This window comes from Lepisosteus platostomus, chromosome 16 (genome assembly GCF_059453375.1).
Source record: "Lepisosteus platostomus isolate fLepPlt1 chromosome 16, fLepPlt1.hap1, whole genome shotgun sequence".
Lineage (NCBI taxonomy): Eukaryota > Metazoa > Chordata > Actinopteri > Semionotiformes > Lepisosteidae > Lepisosteus > Lepisosteus platostomus.
In genome coordinates this window covers 10,541,346-10,566,035 of record NC_142626.1, presented here as the reverse complement: position 1 = coordinate 10,566,035, position 24,690 = coordinate 10,541,346, and the positions used below count along the sequence as shown (strand labels likewise).

The window sequence follows — 24,690 nt, the reverse complement described above, 5'->3', positions numbered from 1 at the left end:
TGGATCTAAATATAAGTATTTATATAACTGGTAGTATTACTGTAATCCGCTTTCTTTGGAAACACGTTTTATTTTTAATTTGACTCATTCACGCATGATAAAGTATTATGTACACTATATTAACATTTTTTGTATATATATTATAACATATTCAATGTTAAGTTATATTGATAATGAAATAAAAACGTGAATTAGCAAACGTGATTACTGGCAACCATTCAAGCCTTCAAGCCTTAAAACGAAATTGTATATATTGTAATTAGAATCAAGGATAACAAAGCAGTATTAAAAATACCACTGAAACTATAATAATGTGTCTGGTCATTATTAACAGTATTAATTTAATAATAATAATTTCAAGCTTCTTGTATCTTTTTCAGAGTCATTTTTTTCTTCGGTTTTCATAAGCTTCGCTTATTAAAATACCTATTTATGAGACACGATGTTTCAGATGTCAATAACTTTGTGAACAATGACACAGAGCCTGCAACCTACAGGGGATTTGTGAAAAAATTCACAGCTTTTATTTAACAACTTTATTTAAACCGATTGTATTTCTGACTGTTTTGTTACAGTTCAATATTTTATATACATCTAAATAAAGTCAAGCGTCAGGTGCATAAACTATTAGTAATCAATCATTTGTATTAAAATTCACACTGTGATAAATCATTGCACTTCCACATCTTGTAAAACATAATTTTTTTAAGACTGTGTTCAAACATACATTAAATCTGACTATATAAAAAAAACAGGGTTCACTTTTTTTCTGTCTCTCCCTATTCTCTTTCACCCGCAGCGATTCGGGAAGAGGGAAGAAGGAGGGGGGTGGCATCTTCCCAACTCTATGACTAAAGAAAGTGTCAAAGAGAAATGGCTTGAGAGACATACAGAGCCGAAAAAGTTCGGTGCGGTCTTCTCTGCTTTAAAGGTACACTCCTTGTGGATGAATTTTCACCTCGAACATTTGCCCACAACCTAACACACAGAACCAAACTGAATACAAAATGTAAGAATAGCAATTACAAACATTAAAGAAATACATAGTTGCTTTATAGTGTTATACTGTACAGTGTATTCAAACACTCTAAGGTCACTACACTGCCCACTAAACCTCTTTCCCACAATTTCACGGGGACAAGGTCATGTAGCTGATTCACAGCTGGATACAATTTGACCTTGCAAAAATTCCGATACTGTATTTGTCAACATATTTACTAAAGCTATCCATCTCAGTAATCTCACTGTGTTAGTCTCACTGTACGCCCCAGTGCTCACTCAATGTTCACACTCCCAGTAAAATAAAAATTTTATGCAATGTCACATGCACCAGGGGGGGAGGAAAAGTGCCCGCGGTCATTTTTTTCACTGACAAAGTTGATTAAAACTCATTCAAGGGGTGTGATGTGTTAGCACAAACTCTGCTTAACAGAACCGCTTGTAAGAGCAAGGTGACTTTCTGCTACAGTACAGATAAATTTTAAATTCTTCAAGCAAAATTAGCTGTAATTTGCAAGCTGTACACGACTTCTCAAAAGGTACCTGTTGTCTCTCGTGCAAACTCAACAAAGGTTTATTTTTTATAACTACGAAATTTGAACACTACCTCAGGGACTCATTATAGTATTGTAGCGAATACGGTTCACACAGGAAAATCAAAGTATCGCCCCCTCCCAGCCGGGTTTTGCCGCCCGCTGTTCCAAAGCCGTATGGTACGTGTGAAATATCTTTTCTTACTCCAGTTATTAATCCAATCTATTTTACTCATCCGACTATGTAAAAAATATAGCTAAAAGTATCGCTGTAAAGGTTAAATTCCAAGATGAAAAGACAAGACTCAACGTGTTTTCTCTAACTCTTCAGTTTACAGCTCGTCCGTGGTCATTCATATTGTAACGAACGGCAGACATACAGATGGTACAAGCCGGTTGAAGCGCGGTGACAGTACAGCCCTCTTTTTTCCCTCCTTTAACTTAAAGAATCCCGTGAAGAAATCCTAAATCATGAAACCATCACTTATAGTAATTCATCCAGATAAACTCACACCGTAGCCAACAACAATCTATAATAATGGACTATTTTAATATATTTTGCTATGTAAGAAACAAAGTAATTCTCTGATCAGGGTTTGAACCGCCTGGTTGCAGCGCACTACATAACAGTCCATTGCCTATTACCACTATTTGACGAATGTCAAATGTTTCCAAAATGTCCCCTTGTGATATTTTAGCTGCTTAGTTACACGACTTCGTATTAATATTACTATCAAGAGGTATTAAATCAGTACAACTTTAATGAAATTCAAGTATTTTAAATGTTTAATTAAAATGCGGTTTTTAACTATCTAAACCATTTTTACAGCCTTTAAAGTCACGCAATGTTTGAGTTAGGCAGAAACACATCATTGTATCTTATTTTTGATTAAATTGTTGAAAAGTAAAAAAAAATCGTTTGCCCATCGTGTTGATAGGCTGTTCTTTGATTACTGCAATTGTAAAAAAAAACATTCCCCCCTCCCTTGTTTAACTTAAAAGATTTCCAGTAGGAAATGCTTAAACACAAAACCATCACTTGTCTATTTAAGTGTCCTTCTTTCAGCATGTAGTATTACAGTATGATGAGCAACAAGGGGTCATTGTTATGATTTCTCTATTATGATCAAATCCCTCAACTCGTTCACTTGTGGTTATTTTGGAAACATTTTGACATGTTCCTTTCAACTACATTGCTGTCGATTATTGTAGAAATAGACAAAATGAAACGCTTGAAGTTTGTAATGTAGAACACTCTGAACGAGTTAAACTTTGATGCAGGACAAATACATGTATTTCCCACAAGCTATACTGTAGCTTTAAAACTATACATCATCACACTGTATGCCTGTGGCAGGTATGTGTTCAAGTTTTTAAAGCTATAGTACGGAAAAACGAGTGTTAAGAAAAAACAGGACATTTGAATACTGGTAAAGACCAACAATGACAACAGAGCATGCAACTGAAAATGTATCCCATCGCCCGAGCAGAACTGTCTATTTTATATAACCAACAGTGGGGTGTAACACTCTTCTATAAATTGAAGGTTGTGAAAATAGTGAGTGACAAATCATCTTGAACAAAATACAATTTTAAAATACAAACAGTTTGAAATGATTCGTTGTTATTAATAAATCACTTTGCTTTGAACATGTTGTCAAATTTAGAAATATCAAAAATGTCAATATACTGTCCGTAAAATTTGCTATTTTAGTTTTTCAAAGAAATGTTTATTTGTTAAAAGATAACTCATGGTGATAACTGGGTTCAAACCACTGACTTCAAGCATGCGAAGTATATGCCTAACCCATTACACCAACCTATGCCAACATGAAGTCAGCTACAACTTAACTTGTAGCTGAAAAGGACAGGCAAAATGTTTTCACGTAATCACGGGTAAGTGAGTTAAACTGATACAGATGTTTACAAAGAAAGTGGACCACGGTAATACTTTGAGCTTACAGCCTGTCCAAGGTCATGCATTATTAATACTATTAATAATACCTTCCGTATCACATCAAAATTGAAACATTTTAACAAGTGTATGAGGCGATACACAACGTGTCTGCTCTATAACTCTTCAGTGTACAGAATAATTTCCACAGAGTTACACAACCTCATCTCATCATAGTAAACAACAGTCCCTGGCTTATTTGAAGGTGTAACACGTCTTCACTCTCATGGTACAGTTTAACATACTGTGCAGTGTTTTCCGTTACCACTATAAGAAGAATACAAGCTTTAAAAAAATAACGAATGTCAAAATGTTTCCAAAATGTCCAAAATATGTTTCCAAAATATTTTAGCTGCTTAGTTTTACAACTCCATATTAATATTGCTATCAAGTTGTATTTAATCAGTACAACTTTTATTTTTTTACAATAACAGCAAGTGGTATTCTTACTACTTATACTTAAAAGGATAAAACATTATAACTTTTTATGAAGTATAGAATTTAACTTAATAATGTTTGAACAAGCACGTTAAAACCAGAACCCATGTAAGTTACCAAGTTAAAGACTTTGATGCATAAAATATTTATGCATAATTAAAATATTTATGATGAAGGTGGAAGGTTGTGTACTTTTGTTCAACTGAGCAATCTTACTTTTATAAAATATACTGACTTTGTAATGTTTAATTATTAACATGCTGTAATATACAGTTTACAATTATAACAAATCTAAAGAGTATACAACTTAAATTCTTAATTGGAAAAAGATTGTCCCTCAGCAGTGACCGGGATTCAAAACTGGGCGTTTTCTGGCACTAGCTCAAATGCTGTACATTAGATGTTAAGCTTTTTTAGCTCCACCTGGCACTTTTACAAGGTGCTTCCGGTTACTATTATCATATTTCAGTTTGCATGCGGTATGATGCACCACGCCCACCACGTTTTGACGCAGTGTACTCCGTGCATTTTGAATGGCTGGATCTGTATATTAAAGGGGAACTGCGATGGTTATTTTACATTTTGGGATTATAATGAATCTGCAATGATGAGTGCATTTCAAATCATTAGGAAACTACCAAGTACAAGATAACATGTACCATAACAATCTCCAATTTATATCACAAAACAGATGAAGTGTCAATGTATGGGTAGTGCCATATTGCCATCATTGTCTGTGATTCAGAATGAGGCATGCCTTAGACCAAGTGAATTTTGCTACTATGTTAATTCTAAATATTTTCATTTAACCGACACATACAAGACAACATGTTTTAGATTCTTTTAAGTATTGCAAAAAAGAAACCTGCCAACCAACTAAAACACACTCATATTTATTTTCATTTCATTTCTTGTTCACTTGCAGCGACTAGTGAGCAGAAAGGGCTGGGTTTATGGCACAATTTGCCCAAAATCTTGCTCTCGCCCTTGGTGAGACCAGCTGATTCTCATCTGCCTTCGACAACATGGCAACCATGCAGTACTTCCACAGAGTTCACGATTGTGTACTTAATTTGAAATCAGAAATTTTGAGATACTATCAGTTTATTTTGTATCGGATATTTAAAACCCAGTCTAAGAATTTGGGACTGCAGTTCCCCTTTTAGATGGTGTGGATCAATAATGCCAGTGGGATCATGATTTTGATTTGGGAGCAAGTGGGATTTAGTTTCACACAGGGCTACACACTCAGACACATCTTTCTAAAGTCCTCCTCATCTCAGTGTGTCTCACCTTGCCCAGGAATAAAACTGTGATGAGAAATATAAGATACTTGATCTTGTAAGAAAAGCTTCCCCTCTCATTTCCTTGTCTGACATGTTTAATCCTGCTCCTCACTCTCTTGCTCATCTTTTACTTTGTCCCTTTCTTTCTCTTGTCTGTTGTCCATCTGGCTTAATCATTCTCTTCATAACGGTATCTGCCAAACATAACAACAAACAAACATAATCTGCCAGGTGTTTGTCCATTAATTTCTATCTAATATTTTATAATTTTGTTTGATGATTCCACAGTGTTTGCTAATCCAACTAATTTGGTATCATGAAGAGCTCATTGGTATTAATTAAAAAGAGCAGTGGTCCTAGTACAGATCTCTGTGGTACTCCAATAATTACATCACTGAAGTTTGACTCTTATCTTATTTCCTTTCTCTATTTATTAAATAATTCTCAATACAAACACACATTCTCTTTGCCTGTATTTTATGAATTAATATTTTATATTGAACTTTATTAAAAATCTTCTGAAAATGTAAATACACGGTATCGTATCACCAAGCTTGGTTATGTAAGACCTACCTTCTCTAAATCCCTGTTGACTTTTCCATGTATGTGATCATCTAGTTTAGTTTTTATAATTTGTCCTTCCGTGTAATAAAAATCAGACTTTATTGGTCTATAATTGTTTGGTTCAGTTTTGTTATCCATCACGTGGATTGGCACTACATTTCCATTTGTCCAGTCCTTGGTTTTAGTGTCTGTTGGAAGAGTTGTGACAGTGGCTTCAGAATACATGTACTCTGACATAAAATAATATGATTTAAGCATTAATATTATTAGCCATAAACACTGTCATGCACAAATCCTTAAATGAATAACAATAATAATAAAACAATGACAATCCGCAAGAGTTCAATTTTTAGATCCATTTATTGTGTTTTTTTGTTCTTACAGAACCCGGTGGATGTACGCCTAACATTGAGGAAGATTCCTTAGTGGAACAAGGTGGCAGAATTCCTTATCTTTAAAGAGACAGAACAAGCTCCTCCAGATGTTCATCAAACACCACAGCCTGCAGACCTGCATGTGGAAGGTAGAGAAAGGTTTCTCTCCTGCTCTGGGTCTGGACAGTGTGTAATTGGATGAGTATGAGTTTGTTTCTAATCTCTAGAATTAAAAAAGATTGTCTTAAATATATAATTAGTTCTGTTGGTTTGTTATGCACATTTTGTCTTAATAAAATTGGATTTTGCATACAGTACATGTAAGTTTTTTATTTTGTGCAGTTAATTCCTAGGAAGACAGCATGGTAGCACACTGGTTAGTATTGCTGCCCAACAGCACTGGGACCCAGGATTGAGTTTCAGGATGCTATCTGTGTGAGGTTTTTATATTCTCTTTGTGTTTACATGGGTTTCCTCCAGCTGCTCCGGTTTCCTCCCACAGTCGTGTCCCATCCAGATTGTACCCTGCTTTGTGCCCATGGATTTCTGTGATAGGCTCTGGCTCCCTCATACAATTTCAGTAATAAGATTACTTCTGTGTGTAGAGTGGATGATTGTGAATGCAGTTTGTCTATATAAAGGGATAATTGCAGGGATGTGGATTTGGACTGTGTAAACTGGGTCCACTCTGGCTTAGGCTGGTAATAATAATGGGTTGAAAATGTATTTTCAGTTTTTCCCATAGAAAGGTACTGCTGGTTCTTCTGTAGGTCGATGATGCACCTGAACCAGACATAGTGCAGAACAGGAATGCATGAACATTTGCAAAAGCTTAAATATAAACAGTGTGTTACAAAAGAACATGGTTCCTTGAAGACCTTCCACAGGTCCCCGAAGAGGAGAGGGCAGGGTTAGAGAGGCCTCTGTCCCTGGAGGAGCTCTCCACTGCACTCAGTGGCTTGAGCAATGGCAAGACCCCTGGCCTCGATAGCCTGCCGGCCGAATTCTATCGTGCCTTCTGGGCTGTGCTGGGACCTGACCTGCTGGATGTATAAGTCTGGAGCAGGGGGACCTGCCACTGAGCTGCAGGAGAGCTGTTGTCACCCTGCTGCCTAAGAAAGGGGACCTGTGTGACATTAAGAACTGGAGGCCTGTTGCCCTGCTGTGTGTGGATTATAAAATCCTGTCCAAGGCTCTGGCCAACAGGCTGAGGGTGGTGCTGGGGTCCGTGGTGCACTCCGACCAATTGTACTGCGTGCCCGGAAGGTCAATCTTTGATAACATATTTCTGATTCGAGATGTTTTGACCACCTCCAGACTATTGGGTTTAGATACTGGTCTCATTTCGTTAGACCAGGAAAAGGCCTTTGATAGGGTTGAACATCAGTATTTGTGGAGGACCATGAGGTCCTTCGGGTTCAGCCCCGTCTTTGTTGCCATGATTCAGGTGCTGTACAGTGACATCTTCAGTGTGCTAAAGGTCAACGGAGGGCTGAGTGTTCCGTTTCCAGTGCGGAGGGGAGTCAGGCAGGGCTGTGCACTCTCAGGAATGCTCTACTCCCTTGCCATTGAGCCTCTGCTACATCAGCTACGCCGGGTCATCAGGGGCCTGTCCATCCCGGGCCTGTCCATCCCGGGACCATCCCATGGTCGGAGGAGAACAGGATGTCAGGGCGCTACAGACAACTTTAAATGATTTCCAGCGGCTATCATCAGCCAAAGTAAACTGGGCCAAGAGTAGCGCCCTACTCCTGGGGGAGTGGAGCGAGATGGGTCCCCCAGTCTTGCCAGAGAGGCTCAGCTGGACCAGAGGGGGACTCAAATACCTGGGGGTGCACCTGGGGGGTGAGGCCAGCGTGAAAAAGAACTGTGAGGGGCTCCTCGAAAAAGTGAAAGGTCGTCTGGACCGCTGGCGCTGGCTGCTCCCCCAGATCTCCTACAGAGGCTGGGTTCTGATTGTCAACACCCTGGTGGCTTCGATGTTGTGGCATCGCCTGGTGTGCCTGGAGCCACCAGCCGGACTGGTCGAGGAGCTGCAGGCCACGCTCCTCGACTTCTTCTGGGACGGACTGCACTGGCTGCAGAGGGGCATCCTCTATCTGCCCAGAGAGGACGTAGGGCAAGGATTCATCGACATCCGGAGCCGGGTGGACGCCTTTCGCTTGCAGACAGTGTAGAAGCTGCTGTTCGGCCCGGCCTCGCTGTCCTGTAAGGAGCTGACCTTTACCCTGCTGCGTCGAGCAGGACACCTCGGGCCCGACTGTGTGCTCTTCCTGATGGACACCAGCAGGGTTGACCTGTCTCCACTGCCACCTTTCCAGCGCAGTCTCCTGGAGGCCTGGCGGCATCTGCGTGTGCAGAGAGAAGAGGAGCGGCCCAGTCTATACTGGACACTCAGGGAACCGTTAATACACAATCCACGAATGGACATAGAACCGGGCCGCTCCTTGGACTTTACCAGCAGACTGGTCTGCGCCAACATCACACAGCTCCACCACCTGCTGGACGTGGATCAGGGCTGCTGGCGCAGCGTGGAGTGGGCGTGTGACGCGCTGGGACTACACTCGCGGCGGTGTGTAGACAGGTTTCTTAGTCAGCTTCGCTCTGCTCTGCCTCTCGAGGAGATGCTGCTGGTCCAGGGTCTGTTCGAGGACCATCGCCTTCCAACCACACAGCCTCCTTTCCCTGGTCTGCTAGTATCTCCTGCACTCAGTCCCGGACCGACGGGATCTCTCCTTGAGCCCCTTGCTTCAGAGGAGAGGTCTCTAGCTGGTGTTGGGGGGAAATGTCTGTACAGACTAGTCGTAACATCTAGACACCAGGCCCAGCTGTCCGCGTTCCCTGACACTCCCTGGAGGGCTCGTCTGGGAGTGCCGGATGACGTCCGGCCTGCCTGGGGTAGCCTCTACAGATTTCCCCTCAACAAGAGGGCTGATGATCTGCAATGGAGGGTCCCGCACACCATCCTGGGGGTCAACTCATTTGTGTCGGTTCTGGACCCAGCGGTGTCTGACGCCTGTCCCTTCTGCGCTCAGAGGGAGACAGTGTTCCACTGATACAGCGCCTTGTCATGGAAATATAACTATCAAGGAAGCCACAAGAGAGAGTTCTCACCTGAGTAAGGTCTTTATTTCAGTATTGCAATATTGGGAGCCCTGCTGCCACTTCGCAAAGTGCAACCAGAGACTCAATTTGTTACAAGCAGTACAGGGTTTTTATAAGACGTTGCGCTGTAAAAAAGCTCAGCGCTTTGCTCCTTCTAAAACTTCCCCTTTCCCTAAGATAAAACAGATTACATCATAGAGCGAGAGAAGAAGCACTAGATTTGTTTTTCAAAGCTAATCAGTTACTTTCGGCTAATTCTAACGACCCAGACAGCATATATTGTTTTGGTACATTGTCTTCTAAAGTAACCTAAACAGTGTACTTTGTTGACGCACTGTTTTCTAAAATTCTGCACGTACTGTAGCACAGCAATTACATCCTTGAAATATATTATCTAAAAGCACCAATATATTTTTTGCAAAGCTCTCAACATTTTAAGAATCAATTTACTTATTAGATTTCCACTTCAGCCTGCCCCCACCTGTCGCCCATGTTTGCCGTACTGATCCGGCTCTTCACCAACCTTGCCCTGGTCTTCAACGACGTTATTTTCGTGTTTGGGGTGGGTCGTACAAAAAAACGGAAAACTCAGACCCTCCTCGCCAATTTTCTGCTGGGCCAGGCCAAACTCACCATCTACAAGACTCGGAAAAATAAAATCTCTGGTTCCGGGTCTGTAGACTTGGTGAGGATGTTTGAAGGGTTGGTGAAGAGTAGGATATCGTTAGAATTTTTGTTTTATAAATCTCATAATGACCTCAGAACGTTTGAAAAGCATTGGTGTTTTGGAAATGTCCTGTGCAGGATTGTTAATAATGAAAGATTATTATTCCAATTATGATTTTATTTTCTTAATTCTTGAAATGGGGTTTTAAGACTCAAGATTAATACTTTGTTTTTTCTGTCAATAAAGTTTGATTGAACTCTCTCTCCTCTCTCTCTTTTCCACTGTATTCTTCCTCTCTCACACTCTTCATCTCCTCTCTCTTTTCCACTCTATTCTTTCTCTCTCACACTATTCCTCTCCTCTCTCTCTTTTCCACTCTATTCTAGAAAGCCAGGACCAGCTACCGGAAAGCTGTCTGATCAGGGTGAGTCTGTGAAGTCTAAAGACTGGTCAGTTACTAAACTGAGGGATCTGTAGCAACTCCATCACAGGCTTGAAGCTCCGCAGTGATTAATGTTTGGGCACAACACACCAGGGTATAGTTCTGCACATCTGTGCCACTGACATCCTCTCTAGAGCACAAAGCTGTTGGCCTTTTGGTATTGGTCCCTTCCTGTATTGTCCAATCTGAATTTTTCTTAAGGCTTGACATCAGCTCATCAGCTGTGCCTAGGGGCTGCACAGTGATGCAGAGGTGAGCATAGCAGCCCTGCGGATCCCAGGTTCAATCCCTGACCTGGAGTGCTATCTGTGTGGAGTCTGCATGTTCTCACCTTGTCACATGGGTCTTACAGTCCAAAGCTGTGCTGGTGGGTGTGTCTGTGTGTGCCCTCTGATGGCCTGGAGTCTCTTTACCTGATTTGTAACAGAGGTCTTAAACCCAAGCAGGAGTTAAAATATAGGTATCTAATGAACAATCTGCCAGAACTAACGCTTGCCGTCTACAATTTCAGTAGCAGGCTGATATACAATTTTGGCTCTGCATAAAGGAGAAATGTCAAATGATGAGGATGTTGGATATGTACATGTGCAAGAGAGTAGTTCAAGACAGGGCAAACCGCCAGTCCTACTGAAGCCTTCAGTGACTTTTCTTCTGCGCCATTCTTTGAGATTAAAGAGAGAATTCCCCCCGTGATGTTACCAGGTTTGATGTTTAACCAAAGTGAAACAGGAAAAATACCAATTTTTTCTGTCATTAGGGTCTTAAGGCATTAAGGATCTGTGCCTGTGGCTGGAAGGGTTTGCAGGTTCAAATCCCGCAGCTGGCAAAGGAATCCTACTCTGTTGGGCCCCTGAGCAAGGCCCTTATCCCCAACTGCTCCAGGGGCGCTGTATAAATGGCTGACCCTGCGCTCTGACCCCCAGCTTCTCTCCCTGTCTGTGTGACTCATGGAGAGCAAGCTGGGGTATGCAAAAAGACACATTCCTAATGCAATAAATTGTGGCTGATGAAGTGATCTGGTCTTGTCGATGATTACAACGTTGGAGTTAAAGAGGACATTAGGCGCCCTCTCATGGCTTTGGGCAGAATTACAGGCTGCCCTGCCGCACCTCAGAACAGAAGTTACATCTTTACACAAAGGGTGGTGGGGGTGTGGAACCAGCTACACAGCCATGTTGTTGAAGCCGATACCCTGGCTTCTTTCAAGAAACAGCAGGATGAGATCCTCAGATCATGACACTGGGGGCAGTTCTATACACAAAGAGTAGCGGGGTTGTGGAACATGCTAACCCAGCCATGCTGTTGAAGCCAACGCCCTGGCTTCTTTCAAGAAACAGAAAATGTCCGCTATGATTTTAAGATTCCGCTAGATGATGGCTTGTCTTGCCCAGGTGTGGGCATAGATAACCTGGCGTGATTCAGTTCCTGGGTGAAGGAGGGAGGCAGTTCTATACACAAAGAGTAGCGGGGGTGTGGAACATGCTGTTGAAGCCAATGCCCTGGTTTCTTTCAAGAAACAGCAGGATGAGATCTTCAGATCATGACATGGGGGTGGGGGCAGTTCTATACACAAAGAGTAGCGGGGGTGTGGAAAATGCTGTTGAAGCCAATGCCCTGGCTTCTTTCAAGAAACAGAAAATGTCTGCTATGATTTTAAGATTCTGCTGGATGATGCTCAGATGTGGGCCTAGCTAGCCTGGCGTGATTCAGTTCCTGGGTGAAAAGGGAGAGTTTGGTGCCCAGCTTGTCAGTGGTTCATTGCAAACGATCACCCTGCTTACTTACAGCCTGGAGGAGGGAGGTAACTGTCAGGTCTCACCACTGGAGGTGTCTATGTTCACTTTGAGCCTCTGGGCAATATGTGTATTTACAACTCTCCAGACCCTCTGCAGACTGACCATTGGGTACTATTGGCTGCAGAGTTTGTCGTAAAAGTCGTGAACTTTGCAAAAGTACCGTTTGTTGCAAACTCGCATTCAAATTCCCACTCATTGCAACATGAAGCGGCCCTTCCTGCTCACTAGTCCCTGTGATGACTAATGTACCGAGGTGTACGAGTGAATAAGTTCAGGTTCCAGCAGAAATGTTCCAGCCTGATCCGCAGGTAGAGTGAACCAGTGAGTAGTATTTAATAATAATAATAAGAATAATAATAATAATAGCTTACACTTATATAGCACTTTTCTGGACAGTCCACTCAAAGCGCTTTACAGGTAATGGGGACCCCCTCCACCCCCAGCAGTGTGTACCCCCACCTGGATGAGGCGCCAGTCCGCTCCCCACACCCCAGCTCTCAGTGGGGAGGAGAGCAGAGTGATGGAGCCAGTTCAGAGAGGGGGGGTTATTAGGAGGCCATGATGGGTAAAGGCCAGGGGGGAAATTTGGCCAGGACACTGGGGTAACACCCCTACTCTTCTCGAGAAACACCCTGGGATTTTTAATGACCACAGAGAGTCAGGACCTCGGTTTTACGTCTCATCTGAAGGACGGCGCCTGTCCCCGTCACTATACTGGGGCATTAGGACCCACACAGACCCCATTACATGCACCAATATTCCAATGTATTTTTTATAGCGCCTTTCACAACAAGGTTGCCCCCAGGGCGCCAACAAGCAGGGGATCGTTAGCAATGAAACACCGGAATGTATCTATACCGCAGCGCTGTATGAGTTAGCGATGTTTTTTTTTAAAAAAAAACTACTGCGTTGCGAGTAATTGCGATACGTCCCACCCCCTGCGTCCGCTGTGCTTTCCTGAGCTCCCAACCCAACCGGTAGCAGGAGTTTGCGTAGTTACCAGGGTTTCACGAGAGAGGGGAGTCCGCAGGGCATTTGGATGAGCAGCAACAAGTGAAAACGGCCAAGAGCCAGCTTTCACCGTCTCTCTATCTGCACACACGGGCGCTGCTGGAGCTGAACCCGCCGCGGACGCGATGTCGGACCCAGGTTAGCCTCGCCCTGTTGGACGCCGGTGTCCTCATTTCGGACTTATCGGGGAGGGCGGGGAGTTTCACACATCCGAACCGCTGCTTCCCTCACTGCAGGCGGAAGCTAAGACAGCGATCGGTAGCGAAACGGAGGGGGGTTTCACCCCTGAAGTTGTGACAGACGGACCTGTATTCCACATATGCGCGAACAAGGCTGGGTTTTGGCCCGATCGCTTGAGGCAGTCGCTATAGGAGGCAACAAATCTTAAGCATTTTTGTGTCAACTTGGCCCGGAGTTGTGTATTTCCGCGATATAACTTGAGTTCTATGTTGCAGGAGGCGCCGGCTGTGAACACGGCTCGCTCGGACTATGATTTGATCTCATTCAAATTGAACAACCGCTGCCGATCGCCCGTTCAGACGTTTTCACCAAAATATCACTCCCACCCACCTTGAAGTATATATGCATTTGTATGTTTAACGCCGCAGCTGAATCGGCCGTTTCGTTTTGCGGTTTAATACTCAAATTGTCCACCTGGGTCCAGAGCGGCTGTATTTCAGTTCTCTGCTAGTTCCGACAGTAGGCTGTTGAATTAATGTGCAGCTGGGAGCGACTGAGCACTTTCCTGACTTCAACACACGGTGTGGCACAGTAGCTCAGGTGGGGAGCCGCGTCAGCAGGCGTAGTCTGCAAAGGAACAAGTAATAGGTTTATTCCCGGCTGAAAGGAGAAGACAGAAAACGCAACGTTTCGGCTGTGAAGCCTCCTTCAGGTGTAGTACAGTGTGGTGAAGTCTTGTGAATGGCAATCCTACCGCGAAACGTACTGCTCTCGTTCACCTTAACATTCACAGTCTCCATCTCGACATTCAAACGTGTACAGTATGTTGTGGGTCGCCTTTCAGAGAAGGGCATCATTGTGGTCTGAATAAATTAGTGCTTATTAATCATGTACGCATATCCCAGTAAGTCGAGGCGGAAGCTGCAAGGGTTAACAACTGTTGTTTTAAACCACCGCTCTGTCAGTGTGTCGTAGCATCACGCCCTCAAAGATTTAGGGACGGTAGTGATTTTTATACCCGAGACGAGCGCCCCCTGGTGTTCATGTTCCACCACAATGACGAGGGAAACGGACCCATCCAGCAAGTCAGGGGCGCCGGGGAAACCGGATCTTATCCCAGCAAGCAACGGGCACAAGGCGGGGTACACCCTGGACGGGACGCCAGTCCATCACAGGACACACACAGACACTCGCACCAGGGCCAGTTTTCCCAGAAACTAATGAAACCACCAGAATGTCTTTGCACTGTGGGAGGAAACTCATGGAAAAATAGTCAGAACGTGCAAACTCCACCCAGACAGATGCCCACAAATGGAACCCAGGGCCCAGGTGCTGCAAGGCAACAAGACTAACCACCCTGTCAACTCTCTTTCTATTTAATTTGTAATAATTTAGTTTTGTAATAATAATAATAATTGCTCACACTTATATAGCGCTTTTCTGGACACTCCACTCAAAGTGCTTTACAGGTCATGGGGATCCCCTCCACCCCCAGCAGTGTGTACCCCCACCTGGATGAGGCGCCAGTCCGCTCCTCACACCCCAGCTCTCAGTGTGGAGGAGAGCAGAGTGATGGAGCCAGTTCAGAGAGGGGGGTTATTAGGAGGCCATGATGGGTAAAGTCCAGGGGGGAAATTTGGCTAGGACACTGGGGTAACACCCCTACTCTTCTCGAGAAACGCCCTGGGATTTTTAATGACCACAGAGAGTCAGGACCTCGGTTTTACGTCTCATCCAAAGGACGGCACCTGTTTACAGTCTCATGTCCCCCTAACTATACTGGGGCATTAGGACCCTCACAGCCTGCAGGGTGAGCGCCCCCTGCTGGCCCCACTAACACCTCTTCCAGCAGCAGCCTCAGCTGTCCCAGGAGTCTCCCCTCCAGGTACTGACCAGGCTCACACCTGCTGAGCTCCAGTGGATTGCTAGTTGTGAGTTTCAGGGTGATATGGCCGCTGTTCTGTGCATGAATAGAACAGAACTTGTTAGACGCAAATTATTTTTTTTGCCATTCCACTCTTGCTGTTTAAGTGCTCACGGGGCGGAAGACAGCCTGTGCTGTTTTGGAATACACGTGAGGAGCTGGCCTGGCTGTTTTTGTCCGATACAGTTTGCCCTGAAAGGCACAGTGATAACTACATGGGTCTGTGGTCCCTGCAGGCAAAGTGATCTCCTATTCCGAGCTCAAGGCCATCCTGGGGAAGAGCCCGGACCTGCTGGTGGTTGACGTGCGCACCCAAGAGGAGGTGGACAAGGGGAAAATTCCGGGCTCTATCCACATTCCCGGTAAGCCTCCTACAGCACGGAAAACTCTTGAAAACACAACGAGGGGGGGGGGGCATTCAACAATATCGAGCCCATTCTTGAACAATAAACAGGGTGTCGGGTTCAACAGCCTGGCTGTGCAGCTTGTTCCACACCCCCACCTTCCTCTGTGTAAAGAAGGACCTCCTGTCCTGACTGGAGGGTCTCACCCAGCTGTGTCTTGAGAGCAGCCAGGGTAGGGGCTTCAACCACAGGATTGGACAGCTTGTTCTCCACCCCCACCACCCTTTGTGTAAAGAAGGGCCTCCTGTCCCGACTGGAGGATCTCACCCAGCTGTGTCTTGAGAGCAGCCAGGGTAGGGGCTTCAACCACAGGACTGGGCAGCTTGTTCCACACCCCCACCTCCCTTTGTGTAAAGGGATGCCTCCTGTCTTGACCGATGGATGGCATCCAGCCATTTCTTAGAAAGCAGCCAGGACAGAGGAGTTTTAAAGCCCCCTCCCTGGTCTGGATTTATGTTTTTTGACCTCTTTGTGTAAAATAAATGTGTAACATTCTGAGCCAGAAGACCGTGACTAACATAATCTGGGTTTCTTACAGGCTAGAGCACAGCTGGGTCTTTCATATATACTGTCAACTCCCTTCAAAGAAAGATCAAAGAAATCAATAACCAATAAAAAACTCAAATCTGGGTGATAATGTAAGTTCCGCACCTATCGCAGTGTTTTGCTCACTTTCCACCCAGAAGCCTGAGGAGTCTTAAGTATAAATGAGCAAAAACCTAGTTTTAAGGACTGTTTTTTTTTAAACTATTAGGTTAGATACTAAAATTAAAAGTGAATTCATATTTAAGTGCCCACACTTAATTTATGATGTTACTGAAGCTTCATCAGGGGATGATGAATACTCATTTAACATTTGATTACTTATAAAATTAGTAATTGGGGTGGAGTGGTGGCTCTGTGGCTCAGGTTCTGCACCTGTGGCTGGGAGGTTGCCCGTTCAAATCCCGTGGCCGGCAGAGGAATCCTACTCCATTGGGCCCCTGAGCCAGGCCCTTCACCCAAGCTGCTCCAGAGGCGCTGTATAAATGGCCGACCCTGCGCTCTGACCCCCAGCTTCTCTCTCCCTGTCTGTGTGTCTCCTGGAGAGCAAGCTGGGTTCTGTGGAAAGACACATTCCTAATGCAAGAAATTGTATATGGCCGATAAAGTGATCTGAACTTAAAATTATATATATAAAAACAATGATTTAATTAATTAAATAAATGGAATCTGGTTCTGTTTGACTATATTTCCATTCCCTTATGTCCTACATGACTTCCTTTCAGGTTTATATCACTGTGAAGGTGCCCTGAGCTTTTGCTCGGCCTCACTGCGTGCCCGCTTGCTTTAATCTTGTCTATCCGAAAAGGCCTCGTACCCGGAACCCCACCCTCGTCCCCGTTTCTTCCGGATACCAGGGACTGTACTGTACCGGGACTGTCTGACCTCCCAGCTCTGCAGTTCTGATTGTAATGTAGTGGCGCGTTTCCTCTCCCGCCCTGTAGTGGGCGCTGTGGAGCGGGAGCTGGCCCTGGACCCGGCTGCCTTCCAGGACAAGTACGGCGTGCAGAAGCCCACCCTGGACGCCCCCCGGCTCGTCTTCCACTGTCAGATGGGTCGCCGAGGAGCAACGGCCACAGAGACAGCACGCGCCCTCGGATTCGAGAAGTATGCTTTCCTGGCGATCCATTTCGCCCTGTGCCTCTTAAAGCTATTTTAGTACAGGCCTTGCAATCAGCTGCTGAGCCGCTAATTTGCTCCTTCTATCTGATTAATTAATCATGTTGGTTCGATTTGGTAATTAATTGATTAGCAAGCCACATCTGGGATGGATCACCACGTCCGACAGCACCCTGTCACTGGATTAGAGGGTGTCGATGAGGAATTGCTGGCGCTGGTGATAAAGGGCGCCTCCTACTGGTCGACGCCAGGAAGTACTCCCGACAGCTTTGGTCTATGAGTTTGAGCTGGGGTCTCCTTGGAGTTTCCCCCGGGAAAGATCAGGGTTCTCCCAGGGTGGGGATGACCAGTAGGTGTGTTGGGAAGAGCACCTCCTAGTGGTGGACACTGAGAATACCGATCGGGTCAGTTCAAGCTTAGCTCCTGGGATGACTGAAAGTTGTTACTGCAGTTATGTCATGTAAGTAGTGATGAAACTAATTCAGTTCATCTTCGGCAGGGAAACCAGGATATAATATTGAGAGGAAACGGTATTTGAAGTTTCTTAAGGGAAAGTTGCTCTCCAGTGCATCACAGTGCATGCCACCTGGTGTTTTTTCCTGCTGCTTCTTGAGTCCTTCGTAACTGAGGGCGTTTTCTCTCTCTCTCTCTCGTTACTTTCAGGGCCCGGAATTATGCTGGTGGATATAAGGAGTGGGCAGAGAAGGAGAGGTGCTGAAGTTGCCCGCATCGCTCTAAAAACCCTGCGGGTTTTTGGATCTCCGTATTCCGAACTTGCAACCTAGCGAAAGTGATCAACACACACACTGCTGTGGAAATGCCTAGACTTATATAGCGCTTTTCTGGACACTCCACTCAAAGCGCTTTACAGGTCATGGGGATCCCCTCCACCACCACCAGTGTGCAGCCCCACCTGGGTGAGGTGCCAGTCCGCTCCCCACACACCCCAGCTCTCAGTGGGGAGGAGAGCAGATGAAGCCAACTCATAGATTAATTCACAATAGCAGATGAACGTTTTCAGCGTCAAAAATGTACCTACTGTAACAGTTTCACTCGAGTTTTCTAGCATTTTGAACAGCTCCGATCTAGTACTGCTACTCGGTGTTGGGAAAAACTAGGTTTCAAATGTCATCATCGAGTTAAATCTCGAATTCCCTCCGGCAAGACTGCTTAACGACGTGGTCACGAGATAAACTACTAATGAGCGGCCAGCAGAAAGTGTTGCAGTGGCTGATCTCACCGGCTTTAACCATCTGATTTAATTGGCTCGTAGGCGGGGGTCCTCCTTAACAGCGTCCTCTCCTCTCTATACATAGTTTATAAAATGTAAAAGGCTTCTGGCTGGGCTGCAGAAACACAGGTCAGGACAGTCTGTTAGCATGAAGCATGAAATTGCAGTAGGCGATACCAGAGGCAGGGTGTAATCCGAATTCACGAGCGCATTCAGTAATTAACGAGAAACCGTAATTAACGAGCCCAGGACAGCTGCCCTAACAAGTAGAAGAACTTCTTGAGCGCCGTATCCGGAAGGAATAGGATGAAGATTCGTGTTGCTTTGACTACAGAGTCTTCCGATATTGCTCATCGGTCAACACTGTTGTCTTCAATTAGGCTGTGAAGCTCTTAGCTTCTAGCAGGAATGTCGCCTTTAAATTTTATCTATATGTAATATGATTCTTCACAGCAAAGAGAAACTAGATCCAAGACACGGTTTTAGTCTCTTTAAGCCTGAAATTACCAAATGCAAAATACCCCAGACATCTGCACAGCAGTGTGTATGTTCACGAGGTCTGGAAATGCTAAAACGTCCTTATTTTAGATTGTTAAACTGGAACTGAAATAAAGCCATTTTCCGTTCTGGACATCTGGTCGGCTGTTTTTGTTCGACAGGCTTTTGTATTCCATACCGAAAAGAAACGAGACACTGTCGTGGTTGAGAAGGAACCAGTCCTGTTTTCTGTTTTTCAAGGGTCTTTCTACTTTGGGCTTGGTGCGGTTTCTCTCTTTAAAAAAAAAAAACACCTTCACCCTTTACCTCCTCTGGATCCCAATCCGGTGTTTCTCCGACGCTGCGCGGCGTGTTGGAAAGCCGAGCTGGTGGCTGCTGGCGGGGCGGATCTGTTGCGACGTTTTTTTTTGTCTTTTTCTCCTGCTGGTTCTCTTTAATCTTTTTTTCCCCCCTTGTAAGTTTTCCCATCTTTGGATCTTTGAGTCCTGGTGCGCTGTGTGCTTTCTCTTCCCGAGTTTTTTTTCCTTCATTAGTCTGCTCGAGCCGTTTAGTATGGAAGCGATTTAGTATCTCAGAATTGCGACTTAGTAATTCTTTAGTTCAACTGGCAAGACCTGGGTTCGAGCCCCTGCAGTGAGGCACGAAGTAGGGTGAGAGAGGCGAGGGCACAAGCCCTAGAACCCGAATCCCTTCCAATAATAAGAGGACAATGAAATATGGGCTTTTTCGAAGTCGCAAATGTGAGATATATAAAGTCGCAATTCTGAGATACCATAGCGCGTTTTTTTTTACTCCCTGGCAGAAACGGGTTTCCATAGGTTCAGTCCCAACTTTCGCTCCGCTTGGACTTCAGCGTCGTGGGAGACGTTCTGCTTCTGAAGTATAACCTTCCTCCCCCTGTCTCTGCCCCCCTCGGTTCATTGCAAGCTCTGCCAACTTTCCTTTAACGTAGCGCTTTTCTAATATTTGAAACCCCCCTCTTTTAAATCGCCTTTAGGCCTTGAACTGGGCTAAATTTTTTCTTTTTTGAAGAGTATTCTGTCATTAGAAATTGCAGTGTTGAACTAGGTTAAGAGTCAGGAATATTATATAGGAATATTAGCTGTAACTGTTAAAAATGCCAGTGCATTACGTGCCAAACGCAACAGTTTGAAAAGCTGAAGCCTTTTCTTTCAAACTTTTGCTTTTAAGTCATCATTCCCATTTAGGGCAAAGCAGTGCAGAGAGCCATATAGGCAAAAAACAAATTGTGAAGATATAATATCAATTTTCCTAAAAATCCTTTCTGTCCTAGAACACAATCATGCCATCAAACATCCTCCATGTTTTCTAATTATCCTAGCCCTAGCTAAGGGTTTGACTAAAGTCCGTTGCCTTCAGCAGTTGGTTGAAAGGGATCGGATCAATAAGACGATCTCCTCTCCTCGGGATGAAATGTTTCCCTCCAACTTGCTCCTTTGCCACTCTGATGGTGCTGCAGCCTGCCTGCTCGGATGTCGTCCCTAGGGGGCGCTCTTACAGATGGGGGGCTCGATTACAGCTGTAGCACCCTCTTTCCTGACGCTTCCTCGTCCTACAGGCGTCTGTGTCCGTGTCAGGTGGTCTTCAGCCACACGAGGGAGGTAGCAGGTGGTCAGAGAGCTGTACCAGATCACCATCATTATGGAAATAAGCTCTCTATAATGACAAGAAACACCTGCCTTTGCATTTAATAATAATGATGATGTTGCTTTATTAGCCCTATACAATTTCTTGCATTAGGAACGTGTCTTTTCACAGACCCCAGCTTGCTCTCCATGAGACACACAGACAGGGAGAGAGAAGCTGGGGGTCAGAGCGCAGGATCAGCCATTTATACAGCACCCCTGGAGCAGCTGGGGTGAAGGGCCTTGCTCAGGGGCCCAGCAGAGTAGAATGCCTCTGCCAGCTGCTGGATTTGAACCGGCAACCTCCCAGTCGCGGGCACAGATCCTTAACCACAGAGCCGTATAGCCAGTTTGAACCGAGATCTTCGCCGACCACAGTCCGTTCGGGAGATGTGAACCCAGACTCTCGCCAACCGCAGACCAGCGCCCCTTCACGACAAGCCACAGCGCCACAATTGTCTCACGTTTGCCCGCATTTGTCTCAGGCGGCCCTCCTCCAGCCTTGCAGGTGCCCCTGGGCTGATCCCTCCTGGGGGGGGGGTTCAAGCCTCCAATGGCCAGGAGGGCTGCCCGTTAACCAAGCAGGTTAAGCCAGTCGCACAGTGTCGCACCAAGAATTCCACGCGCTCACTCCTTGGATGTTGGTGTCCCCGGTGAGCTATCGACGACACCTCGACACTTCAGCGTTCCCAGCTTGATTTTAAAAGCCGGCATCCTTATGCTCCAGTGCTACAGCTTGAAGGCTAGCGGGATGTGAGATTGAGTCCCGCACGTCACCATTAACGTTCGCCCATTAATTCTTATTTATAATCATCTTCATCATTTTACACTTCTATAGCGCCTTTCGGGACCCTCCACTCGGAGCTCTTTCCAGGTCATGGGGATCCCCCTCCACCCCCCAGCAGTGTGTACCCCCACCCGGATGAGGCGCCAGTCCGCTCCCCATACCCCAGCTCTCAGTGGGGAGGAGAGCAGAGTGATGGGGCCAGTTCAGAGAGGGGGGGTTCTTAGGAGGCCATGATGGGTAAAGGCCAGGGGGGAAATTTGGCCAGGACACCGGGGTAACACCCCTACTCTTCTCGAGAAACACCCTGGGATTTTTAATGACCACAGAGAGTCAGGACCTCGGTTTGACGTCTCATCCGAAGGACGGCGCCTGTTTACAGTCTAGTGTCCCCGTCATTATACTGGGGCATCAGGACCCACACAGACCGCAGGGTGAGCGCCCCCTGCTGGCCCCACTAACACCTCTTCCAGCAGCAGCCTCAGCTTTCCCAGGAGGAGTCTCCCCTCCAGGTACTGGCCAGGCTCACACCTGCTGAGTCTCCAGTGGGGCTGCGGGTTTGTCCTTTGTCTTGTACTAATGCAGTAGCTCCAAGGTTCTGCACTGTATTTCCTGTGCTTCTAGCTCTGTTTACGTTACTTTAAGCGACACACTGACGGCAGACTCTTGCAAGAAGACACGGGCTGTATTTTGACACTTTATTGGCAAAAACGTGGAAAAGTGCAAGTCTAACAGTCAATAATAAGACTGAAGATTTAACGAGAGGGAGCAGTAAAAAAAAAGTAGGAATCCCATATAGAAATGCAGCATAAAAAATATTCAAAATGCCCTTTATTTCCAAAGTCAGCATTTCACTTTGTCTGTGACAGGTGCAGATCAGCTTTAGGCTGCTAACAATATTTTATTTTTAAAAGCAAGTTTTACAGATTTTTAAGGTGCAGATCTAGCAAGAGAATACAGAAGAGAAATGCCATCTTTTCACAGGATCTTTTTCATCTTGCCTATGGGTTCTCCCCTAGAGTAGAAGGAGTAAGAAAAAAGACGAGACTCTTATTTCACATGCTGTGCGCTAAAACAACCCAGGAGACAGGCACTGTTGTTCAAAAGCTAGAGATATTATTCTCCATCAGGCTTTCTGCTGAGTACTTTTCCAACTTGGTGTGGAAACAGTCCGGATCTGTTACCGTTATTAAAACCGTTTTTTTTTAGCTTACAGTGGATTACAAAGGATCTGTACTCTGCAGTACAAAAAAGCAGCCTTTTATCATGATCTGCAGAGAAGAGCAAAAAAAAATGTTCATGATGAGGGATTGCCTGTCAATTAGGCCTGGTTGATTCATGCAATTGAACAGCTACTGCAATACTTCCTATTGGCTGCATATGTACTGTGTAGTTCACCTTGAGTATGCGAAGACTCGACTGCAAGGTAAATTAAAGGTTTAGAAGCCTCACCATAGTGCCCTTGCATGGATAACATCCCAAATTGCAAGAATAACTGAAAACACAACTAAAGGCACCCCGAGTCTCAAAGCTGATTCCTGGAGAGTGTGGTGTGTTCTGCTTTTATGCATGGATGCTCCAGTTACGGTGCTCAAGGGAACGTTTCCGCAGGTCTTTCCTCCCGGCGGCTGTCAGGGTGTATAACGCTGCCCTAGGACTAGGCTAGGACTGTTAGCCCCTCATCTGCTAATCTATGGACAGCATGGTGCTCCATTGTACTTTTTGGACAATCTGAATGAACCATATTTGCACATATTTTATTGTTTTTACAGTGACTATGATCAGCATATTTTGCACACACCTATGTATTTATTTTTATTTATTTTATATTTGTTTTGTATAATTTTTCATCTATTCTGATGTCTGTTTTTGCTTGTCTTGGGCTAGACTGTTGTAACACATCAACTTCCCTTTGGGATCAATAAAGTCTTATCTATTTATCTTATGGTCCAAATCAAACTCAGTAAGTCAATCTATTAACCTCATTATGGACTTCATTGAACTAATAAAGGTTTTTTTCAGTTTCTTAAGATCTTTCACAGTTGGTTAAAGTACACGTTGGTACACCTCCGAGCCTTGTTAGGAGCACTGTCATTATCCTGTTTGTTAAATAATTAGAGCAGGTCCTGACACCCCTATTCTAAGTGAAATGTTGATGCTCGTGTTGCCCATTGGAACTCCTGATTGTGTCTAGGATGTCTGCACTGCAGTGTAAAGAGCACCTGCCCCAAAATGCCTTTTACAGCAATCCACTGCAGCGTGGTTTGAGAGGAGAGAAATAAGTATTACAAAGCTGACCTCAGACTGAAAGAAATTTATATTTTAAAAAGCATGACACCTGTGCTCAACTGAGTAAATACTGCAACACATTTTTTTTCATGGATCAGTTATTGGAAATAAAAAAAAGGTTACAAAACCGACTGAAAATAAGTAATTCAGTGGTTTTCAAAACTATGCATATCTGTCGGAAAGTAAGAATCACAAAGTCCACATACTTCTGATGCCTCTGTGTGCATGAGGTCACAGTTCCCAAAGGGTGACTCTCGTAGTACCGAAGACAGGAAACAACGTGTTGAATTATCAAGCGCCCTGGCATTCTTTAAGTGCTAGTAAAGTATAATAAATCTCTTTTGGTTTTTGAGGGCTCTTGTCTCAGGTGCAAGAAATCGCACTTCTTGCCTTAAAGCCAGGTCTTCATCCCCGGTCCTGAAGAGTTTCGCCAATTCACTGCTTGGAATCCAGCGATGGCGAAACACCATGTTTACTCGAACCAAGATCCTTTTAATAAGGTGACTTTTTTTTAAATAAAGCACTTAAAAGATCATTTGGCACCAAAAAACAAAAGTGAAGATACAGCATCCCTCCAGCTAGACTCGAGTTCCCTTTAATTAAACCGGTGACCTGCTTCCTTGATTAACTTACAGGTGTCACCCAGTTGAGAGACGATAAAACAGGCGATTCAAGATGACTTAGTAGACCAACTGTCAGGACATCCTGTGACCCTCGTCCCGCGCCAGAATTCCTAAAAACTCGGAATTCTCTCTTTTACCTGGACCATCATCTCTGGAGTTGAGCTTCCAGTCCAATTTTTTTTCCCAGGTAGTCAGGAAAGGGCAGCTCTTGTCTCAAAGCGAGACAGACCTACGACCTGCCCGGACGAGAGCTGGGACGTTTTTACCTCTGTGCTCGCGG

The 24,690-nt window shown here is 44.8% G+C and overlaps 2 protein-coding genes across 2 annotated transcripts in view; both read left to right on the top strand.

Annotated features, from left to right (window-relative positions):
• Window positions 1–6,288, top strand: part of LOC148646869 (NLR family CARD domain-containing protein 3-like) — an 823,351-nt gene extending 817,063 nt beyond the window's left edge. Inside the window, exon 29 of the mRNA XM_088608927.1 lies at window positions 6,159–6,288. Coding sequence (XP_088465053.1) covers window positions 6,159–6,180 — 22 coding nt within the window. The 3' untranslated portion in view covers window positions 6,181–6,288. The remainder of the gene's footprint in view (window positions 1–6,158) is intronic.
• Window positions 6,289–13,112: 6,824 nt separating this feature from the next.
• Window positions 13,113–19,201, top strand: LOC148646868 (thiosulfate:glutathione sulfurtransferase-like). Its single transcript, XM_088608999.1, has 4 exons — window positions 13,113–13,307; window positions 15,510–15,635; window positions 17,165–17,327; window positions 18,003–19,201. Exons 1-4 carry the CDS (start codon window positions 13,295–13,297, stop codon window positions 18,055–18,057), a joined length of 357 nt encoding a protein of 118 aa, XP_088465125.1. The 5' UTR covers window positions 13,113–13,294; the 3' UTR covers window positions 18,058–19,201.
• The last annotated feature ends 5,489 nt before the right edge of the window (window positions 19,202–24,690 follow it).